Here is a 10,096-nt window from a genome sequence, read left to right on the forward strand (position 1 = left end):
CACTAGATGAATGTTACTGCCACCATACACTGACTACAAGTTAAATGCCTTCTGCCGTTGCTAAATGTTGAAAGGTGTATTTTCATAACAAAACACTTTAATATAAAAATGTACTATTTATTTAACAATATACTTATTTGCCCACTTTAGAAAAATACCCGTTTAAACCCATAATAACGTCTTTTATAAAAAAACCTATGAAACTATCTCTAGAAGAGGTTATTGTAAGGCCTGCAGACTGTATATACTAATAATATACTACTTAGGGGAACCAGTAACGGGTAATCGCAACTCCGCTTCTACATTTTGGATTACCTCGATCCTGCCCTCTCCACTGCGCTGTTAAAAAACGGTCAGTACAGCCTCTTAACCATTGCGCTTTCCATGGCAGAGAAACTGTGCTTGTAGCCGTCCGTAAAGCGTATTGACCAGTCTCACGAAGGAAGTCCCACGCCTAACACGTTGCCTACGACGCTTATTAGCACGTAGCTTATGACGCTATCAGCTGTGTCCTTTTCGATACCATCATAAGCCTAGACGCTCGTTTTAAGAAACCTGTGTGACAGCGAGATGAAATATCGCGGCCATTACATCGGCCTGTTCGCCGGCTTTGTATCTTCTCTTAGTAATTAGACCCACATCGCGTCGATTATCCTACCTTCTTTACTATAAAGGATGGTGTATTGGCATTGCGCAAGCAAATCGCCATGCGCCGTTGGTTACCTGTTGCCCGCCCGCATGCTTCGTCTATTGTTAATTTGCTTAATTTAATTTATATTGTTCATTAAATATAAATAAAAGGTGTAAAATGACAAAAAATGCTTACAATGTCGGGGATCATACTAATTGTCGCTTAATAAAACGCGATGCTGCCACAGCCACATTTATCACGTTTACTGCAATCACTATCACGTATATATATCGCTATCGCTTCATAAAACATGCAAAAAACATCACTATGCTGCAAGCACGCCATTCCATGCAGCCGGTCCTTTAGTGGATCGTTAATTTAGGCGTATTACAAAAAACCGCCTACTTTTCGCTAAGTGTTACGTACGTTTCAAAGACCACATTCGTTCGTGGCACTGCATTGAGGAGCAGCTTGGTTTTCTTCAGATGCCGACATTGGAGCTGTTTAAAATTTGCTCCCATTGCGAAGCTCCATTCCATCCTCATTCCATTCGGCTATGCCGCTGCAATACACTAGTTCCTGCACGTCTGCGGCAGCAATGCTGCAAATTCATAAACCAGTCGCGCTAAGTATCTAGCCAAACATGGATTTAGCTTGTATGCTCTGCCTACATGAATTAATACGAATGATTCTTTGCATCATTTTCACCGAGTAACGTATTTTATTTTTCATTCTTAATTTTCTAAGTATTGAATGCACCAGCCTGCTGTCCCTGTATCTTGACAGAGATCATCATGGTAGCACGGGGTACATCATTATTTTCCAAAGTCATATCTACAACTTGAAACTTTTTATTTAAGTTTGTGTTAGCTTACTCATTTATCCAAGAAGTCAATCCACTGTCTATACTTATCGGTGGCCGCTTTTGGACGCAGTCCACATGTCCGTATTTACATTCCGCGGTAAACAGCTCCACCTGTGCTAAACCTGAGACACCGGCAAATGTTACTGCATGATCAGATGCATTTTCCAATATAGCGCTTAACACAGTCTTACTTACTTAAGCTTGTTCACGACATCACCATGTTTTTAGGATACAGCCGTCGCTTGTATGAACAATAGTATATATATATATATATATATATAATATATCTATATATATATTATATGCGCGGCGTGTGTGTGTGGTGTGTCGTGTGGCATGTCTGTGTTGTTGTGTGTGTGTGTGTGTTGTGTGTGTGTGTGTTGTGTATGCTATGTGTGTTGTGTACGCGCGCGCGCCGCTGGCTGTGTGTGCAAGTCTGTTTATAGATGGATAGCATATGAATGAATGCGATGGATGGCATGGATGGATGGATGGCTGGTGTCATGGATGGAGCGGAGCGGACGGCACGGACGGACGGACGAACGGACGGACGGCGAACGACGGAACGAACGGACGCGAACGGACGACGAACGCGACGCGACGAAACGGATCTTATGATGTAATATGTGTACGGCCGCAAAATGTCTAGGCAAATGATTACTCTATACAATGTAAATGACATGTAGCGGTCCATTCACAGAATTGCATGCCCCGGAAAATTGTTGAGCCCTATGTGACCTAGATTCAAAACCAAACAATTTGCGTGTTTCAACAGCAAAGCGGCTCGAGATCAAATAGAAATAGAGGAAAATGTATACTACATCAATATGGATTTTAGCAACGTATAAACGTATCGAATGGCCAAGCGTTGTCGGAATTGCAGTTAATGGCCCAGAGATGCGGAAAATCCGGAAGCACGTCCGCATATAAAAGGAAGATCGCAAATAGGCGCACATATCATCAGCATCGTCGCCCCGCCCTCTTTCCGAACCCCGAAAGACAGACTCAAGCATGCAGTAAAGCATTGTGCTTTTTCTTTTATATTTATTGCATTCAGTTATTCTGGCCGCATAGATTAGTCACTAAATGCTCCCGCCAAGTCTTTGTGCGTGATGTACTCAGAAGTACGCTGCGTAGTCCTTTACACATCAGTGTGTGTGTGTGTGTGTGTGTGTGTGTGTGTGTGCTGTGTATGGTGTGCTGTGTGTGTATATATGTGTGTGTGGTGTGTGTTGTGCTGTGTGTGCGTGCGTACGTGCGTCGCGTGGCGTGCCATGTGTGTGTGCTGTGTCTGCGGGTGCCGTGCGCTGGCTGTGGTGTCTGTCCGCGTGTGTGATCCCTTGTTTGTGCGTGTGCGTGTGCGTCGTGCGTGTGCCGTCGGGGGCGTGTGCGCGTTGTCGTGAGTGCGCGTGTGTGAGCTGCGCGTGTGTGTGTGCGCGCGCACCAATACGTGACCAGTCTCCATTACAGCATTGATTTTCAATGAACAATTTTAAATATCTTAGTCAATTATGCCAATAAATTTTTTCTTCAAGAAATTATTATTGAAACTAATCGTTATATTTCCTTAGCATTATTAGTATAGTAGCAGGATAACTGTAAGTAAAGTAAATGATTAATTTATGTATTATTATACTCACGTTTTCATTTGCTCTTCGTCGCTATAGATTTGCCAGCCAATCTCATTATATAGTTTGTCTATCTGTAGCACCATGTAAGCCTATAACGATAACGTACAACTTGATAATTTACCCGGAAAACTTGCTTCGCCAACAAATAACAACGTGGCAATAAATAGCGGCATGTATATGGCAGGTTTGTTGGCCCTACCAATATAAGACTGCGAGTACCCGGTAGCAATGTAACTGTACCTTTACTGATTACTCACAGAGTCCATCCTATATAACGTGGTATGGTTTAGCGAATACGCCATTATTAATCCTTCTCAAGCCTGATAGTGACAGCATTCCGACCATAACCGCAAAATTGCATGCATTCCCATGCAATATATTGTGCAGTTTATATATATGTATCGCACTTATACCAATATCTCACGCATCCTTTGAGATTATTGTGTACTCCATAACGAGAGATAGAGACGCGAAATGTCATTAGAATTGCGATAGCATACGTTATCCCAATTCGAAAATCCGGACTGCTCGGGGATTGGGTCGGTTCGGATTTTCGGATTTTCGAATTTTCCGGATTCTTGGACAGTACTTTGAAAATGCAAATTTAAGGAGGAATAAAGAAGTGATGAAGAATATAGAATGATGATGAAGATGAAGAGGTAAATTTTGATAGTTATTCATTAGCAAATAGAGCATGCTTCATTTATCAAAGCGAGCAGTTGGCTAACATAGGCATCACTTGATAAAAAGGTAAACATAAAAATTGTTGTATACAAATATTTTCGTCATTCGTTAGCTGCCTGAATAAAAGTTGCTAAGCATAACGTGTTGATTGTGTGAATTAGATTGATTGCGTTGATCAAGCCCGATAAATTACAAGGAAACGAATAAAATTTCTGGCTACCTTGTCAAGCGATCTAAGAAAAACATCCATACGATAGCCAGATAGTTAGTTAATTCATAAATATATACAAACACATGTATTTGTATATGTCTACAGTTAACTCGAGAGTTCCTGGCGTTAGTAGTTCTGTAAATATACCCCCGTATTCCGAAGAACGGGCACCGTCGAATTTGTTGGTCAGTATACGACCAACGATGACCGGCAACTGTTGCTCAGACACACAATTGACGTTTAATGGATAGAAAGCTGTGGCATTCATTATATCTTGTAATGGTATTCATAGTTGACTAAATGCAAGATGTAGTACCTTGAAAAGACCGTAAGAGGATGATCTACTCAACATGAGGTCTAGATAACTGAGCTGCGTTAGAGCCGTGTGCCATGGTAGATAGTCGCTTTCATCATTCAGATATTCAGTCAGTTCTAGCGCATGTGTCTGATTCATCAGTAGAGCTCTAGGTGAACAGTTAGGAGAATGAAAATGGCATGTCATATGCTTATATTTGTCATTCGATCTCACTGTAAAAGTCATCTGTGGACGTGTAAAATTATTATTGTGTGTATGCGTAGATTGCTTCTAATTTATTAATTATTCGTGGTTGACGGTATGGTGCGCTATATTTTTTCCATCATGTTAACACGGTGCGGAAATAAATCATAAAAAATATTGCTCGTAGTCTACATCTGTTGTAAGTGATATCTCACATGATGTTACATAGAAAAGATGTAGGCCTAATATAAAGTAAACAGCAGAAACGGAAAAGTATGTCTTATAAGCAATTGTGCTGGTAAAGAAGAAACAAAAGCGTTTTTGACACGAATAGTACTTACTTGGCCAACGTGAAAGCGTCCTCAAATAACTGAGCTCTGTTCCTAGTGTTAATTTTCTAGACGATTTAAAAAAAGCAGATATTATATACGCCAACATCGCTGCCGGGACAATGTCAAACAGGCTATTCCACGAAAAAATTAATGGACAACGGATAAATGTTATCATCGTATATCACAATTAACCCTTTGCTGCATCCCGGCTACCATTGTAAACCATTATATTATTAGGATTGTATAGAAATGTCGCAGTTAGATTAAAGATGTTCACACCTAAAACAACATTTCTGCTTTATAAACTCCGCGTAAACGCATAATTACTAAATATCGCTAAAAATTCTGCTAATGTTACCCGTAACATATTTATTTTCATTTCCGAAAATTTTCAGACAAACTATGGCTTTCGTTTCCAAAAGCGTTTCCGGCTAAAACGTGTATTATACCGTGTGACTATCCTTAAGCTGGTTAATGATATTTTCCCAGTTCTTGTCGTCGTACATGACTCTGTAAAAACCTTTCACGCCAGCGTTTCCAATAAGCCAGTTATTTTCTGAGATGGTCATCTCGACGTCTGCACGACAAGGAAAATCTTCTTAGTAATACAATTACTGCGCGAAACGCTTACGAACAAAGCAACGCATCCCCTCACTATATATTTTATCTAAGCTTTCCCCTAAACGTGATGTGAATGGAAAGTACTGACAGATATTGCGTGAATTCTAAGAGTACGAAATGTCTAGAGGAGATATAATACGAAGCCGAAGAATAAATAGGAATGAAATGGAAATATAGCAAATGTGCATGAAAAAGAAGAACCAGATCAAGCTCGATAGATGGCTGTATTAGAGAGCGAATGAATGAATGAAAGAATAAAAAGGTGAATTAATTAATTAAGTAAGTAAGTACGTTATGTATGTATGTGTGTGTGTGTGTGTGTGTGTGTGTGTGTGTGTGTGTGTGTGTGTGTGTGTGTGTGTTGTGGTGCTGTTAGTATGTATGTATGATATGTATGTATGTATGTATGTATGTAATGTATGTATGTATGTATTGTATGTATGTATGTATGTATGATTATGTCCATGCATGATTCATGTATGTCATGTCATGATGTATGTATGTATTATTGTATGTTATGTATTATGCTTATGTACTGTATGTATGATGTACTGTATGTATTGTATGTATGTAGATGCTATGTATGATGCTCATGATGTAGATGTATGTATGTATGTATGTATGAGATGTATGTATGTATGTATGGTATGTATGTATGTATGTAGTTCATGTATGTATTTGTATGTATGTATGTATGTATGTGTGCTTGGTGGTTGTTGTGTTGTAGTGTATGTGTGTAGTGATGTGTGTATGCTATTTGTATGTAATGTAGTTGTATGTATGTTATGTATGTATGTATGTATGTATGTATGTATGTAGTTGTATCATGTATGTAGTATGTATGTATGTATGTATGTATGTATGTATTGTATGTATGTATGTATGTATGTATGCTATGTATGTATGTATGTATGTATGTATGTATGCTATGATATGTATGTATGTATTTATGTATGTATGTAAATGATATGTATGTATGTATGTATGTATGTATGTATGTATGTATGTATGTATGTATGTATGTATGTATGTATGTATGAGTGAATGAATGAATGAATGAATGAATGAATGAATGAATAAATAAATAAATGAATGACAGGATGAATGGATGAATGGATGAATGAATGAATGGATGAATGAATGAATGATATGAATGAATGAACAAACGACTGACTTAATTAATTAATTAATTAATTAATGAACAAACGAACGACTGACTGACTGAATGAATGAATGAATAAGAAAGAAAGAAATTCAGAAATAATTACTAAATGCGAGAGTTCAACGATAGGGGATTTTTTGTTGGGATATTTGTTACGGAACTCACCACGGTCTGGGTGAAGCCACTCAACATTCGGAGTCTCAAAGGTACCTTCGCTTGCTGTCGTGTAAAAGAACGGAACTTCCCACTTGTACCTGTTAGACGAACAGCAATATGTGTAGTCTCACCGGCGCTCACGTTTAGTACTTTGCGCCATAGCATGTGCAGTGAGTCTGTAGCGACGTAATATTAATGCCAGTGGAATATAATGGGCGACATGCGTGCGTATTCGGAAAGGTGACAGGGACACCTGATTAATAGCCACCCGCATAACATCCGACTAAAATATATGAGGAAATACGGGAATGGATATCCAGGGCTGTGTCACCGTGCCACGTGGACGTCACCAGGACACGTGGCCACGGAAAAGACACGCCCGGGGTATCAATACGGACGACAATAGAAGACAATAGAGAAGGAGATGAGAGAGAGAGGAATGGAATGAGAGAAGGAAGAATTATGAGGCACACAAGAAGAGTACATGCCTACTACGTACTTCTGTGTTTAGTTATATCGTAGCACATCTTTATATAGTTATAATAAAGCCGTCTATATTATACACGACGCCTTTGATCATCATTATCTACGATCATTGTGTACGACTAGTACCATCGTGTAACGTGTGTGAGTGCAACAGTTAAAAACCTTCCTTACAAGTCTATGTGACATATGATTGCTACAACAATGTTGACTTGGTAGGGTACAAAGCAACCGAGAGAGGACATATGTAAAGTCACTGCTGCTCTCTCCAGCATCAGCGTCACCGGGAGGAAGGAAATCAGGAAATCAGGAATCAGGAATCAGGAAAATCAGAATCAAAATCAGAAATCAGGAAACCAGGAAATCAGGAGGAAGGAAATCACCAGGAAGGAAATCAGCGATACCCGTAATCGCTGTCTGGTGGCTGAATGCCGGTCGGGTCCAGGAGGAAGTGGCTCTGTGAAACGGTGACGTCACCGCTCGCGTAGTCAATTGACACGTTCAGTAGAGGGTAGCCACTTTGCAGTGTCCAGGTGTCCATAACTTCCTTCACGGTCATGCCATCTAGTCTGCTACTAACACCTTTGGCATCTACCGCCTAAGCGATAATGAATAAGAGAAAAGAAATCATACATATTATATTGTTTTACACAGCTTTCCGTCATTTCTAATACCCGCAGCAGCGGTATCGATCCCAATCCTATACACGTCATATTACGAGTCAAAATCATATTTATATGCCAAGGCCTGAACGGCGCCTCGTACGTAAAGCGAATTTCCTAGACGCGCACACGACAATTTCTTGAACTAAATGCGCATATAGCTAGTGGGTTGCCTACACTTTGGATAGATTCCCATAGCTGATCCGTGTTCGCTGTCTTGTAGGGGAGTCGTTTCAGGTGCTCCTATAATAACCACGACATCGATTATTAATTACTGCAGCTGTATTTATACATTGAAAGTTATAAGGAGGATAGGCGTGAGAACGTACGTAGTTATTTTTTGGTTATAGCATTTAGGTTGCTGGACGCTCTATGTAATACATAAAATATACAGATATATAATTCTAGATATATTATATCTTCCTTTTTACTGGATGCTTTATTTCGCTACAATGTTAATTTTTTAAAGTGTTTAGCACCATTAGTCCAGCTAGCCACACGTCCTCGTGCAGCATTGCTTGCATCATCTGGCTGAGCGCTCCACCTTTCTGGTACGATATCCGATCAAATATACCCTGAATCTCCGAGTTTGTGAGAACGTCGGCAACGACCGGATGTGATGTCGCCAGCGCATCGGAAGCAAAGGCTAGTGGGTTATTGTCTACGACGAACTGGTCGAGCTGTTGTAAATAAATGCGGAAATCATGCGCCGGAACGCGGGTCCACCCACACGCTATGTAACCAAATTAACCGATAAATTTGCATCTTGAATTTATATAGTCACATCAAACCGTTGCGATTCTTGTTTGGTAGCCCAGCACTTGTTTACTAGGCCCATGCCTCAATTAAAGTATTGCGCGTAGTAGGCACCTAATGCGCGTACATGCGGTTGTTAGGTAATATATGTTGTGAGGGCAGAGCCATTACTCAACGCGAATAGTCGCCCGACATTTCCAGTTGCGTGATATTGTCTTACCAACATCCACTCCGGCTCGACGAAATCTGCACCTACATACTGGAAGTACGATGCAAATCCTTCGTTCAACCAGAGATGGTCCCACCATTCACATGTCACAAGGTTACCAAACCACTGCGAGGAGAGAAATCCTTAATTTAAATTACTAACTATTTTTGTATGTGTGCGTACATGTAGGCAAAGGTACGCGCGCACAGATGAACGCACGAGCCCACATGCACACGCGCTTGTACGCGCTTGCGGCACGCGCCTAGAGATGCTATTATGAGACAGTCCGCATCGTCTTATCAAAAGAATATATCAAATCCAATTACATTTTTGTGAAGAATCCAATTTTACGTTATATTAACGACTCTTATATAGTTCACTATTTATTTTGAATGCTAGTTGAGTTTATGCTAACGAACTTCAACGCCCATTAATTGCATTATTGAGCTTAATTATCATCGTTTTCTAGCAACAAATAAACGTGTAATTACATCATGTGCAGCGTGATTGAAATGATTTCGGGTGTGTTCGCTCATACTGATATTTTACAGGCAAATTCCAAGAAAAGAAACGTTTTTATGTTCTTTTTTTGCGCGCTCAAATAGAACAAAAACAATTATTGCAGTATGTATATATGGAGACTATATGCACGCATTTTGGATTTGTCTACACAGTTACTGCGAAACATAGTGCTACGGTCGAAACATTACCGTTTACGATATGATTCGAATTATGTGATATAATTATTATGTTAAATTAACGAGTGTTACAGTTAGTATATACCATATGTGTGAGTTCATGTCCAATAACTCGCGCTATGGATTTCTTATCGGCACTGGTTGAGACGCCTTCTTCATACAGCATCCGTTCTTCGCGATATGTCACAAGTCCCCAGTTTTCCATCGCTCCGGCAGAGAAATCGGGTATAGCGATGAGCTCTGTATTTATATATCAACACCAGAAACATCGTTATACAAAGACATATGCTTTGGAGAATATGGCTTCCCAATTCTGTGAGTGTGTGTGTGTGCGTGCGTGCGTGCGTGCGTGTTTGTGTGTGTGTGCGTGCGTGCGTGCGTGCGTGTGTGGTGTGTATGTATGTGTGTGTGTGCGTGTGTGGTGTGTATGTATGTGTGTGTACGTGTGTGTGTGTGTGTGTGTGTGTGTGTGTGTGTGTGTGTGTGTGTGTGTGTGT

At 40.2% G+C, this 10,096-nt stretch overlaps 1 protein-coding gene across 1 annotated transcript in view; it reads right to left on the reverse strand.

Moving 5' to 3' along the window:
• Positions 1–1,581: 1,581 nt before the first annotated feature.
• The window catches only part of LOC106805833 (aminopeptidase N-like), a 15,350-nt gene continuing 6,835 nt past the window's right edge, over positions 1,582–10,096 (reverse strand). The window contains exons 6-16 of the mRNA XM_014807589.1: positions 9,685–9,839; positions 8,914–9,027; positions 8,417–8,617; positions 8,115–8,180; positions 7,680–7,873; positions 6,802–6,890; positions 5,303–5,430; positions 4,863–4,918; positions 4,339–4,486; positions 3,137–3,216; positions 1,582–1,618 (exon numbers count right to left, since the gene is read on the reverse strand). Of these exons, the coding sequence (XP_014663075.1) occupies positions 1,582–1,618; positions 3,137–3,216; positions 4,339–4,486; positions 4,863–4,918; positions 5,303–5,430; positions 6,802–6,890; positions 7,680–7,873; positions 8,115–8,180; positions 8,417–8,617; positions 8,914–9,027; positions 9,685–9,839 (1,268 nt within the window). The remainder of the gene's footprint in view (positions 1,619–3,136; positions 3,217–4,338; positions 4,487–4,862; positions 4,919–5,302; positions 5,431–6,801; positions 6,891–7,679; positions 7,874–8,114; positions 8,181–8,416; positions 8,618–8,913; positions 9,028–9,684; positions 9,840–10,096) is intronic.

The sequence above is a fragment of the Priapulus caudatus genome, unplaced genomic scaffold (assembly GCF_000485595.1).
Source record: "Priapulus caudatus unplaced genomic scaffold, Priapulus_caudatus-5.0.1 Scaffold129, whole genome shotgun sequence".
Classification (NCBI taxonomy): domain Eukaryota; kingdom Metazoa; phylum Priapulida; class Priapulimorpha; order Priapulimorphida; family Priapulidae; genus Priapulus; species Priapulus caudatus.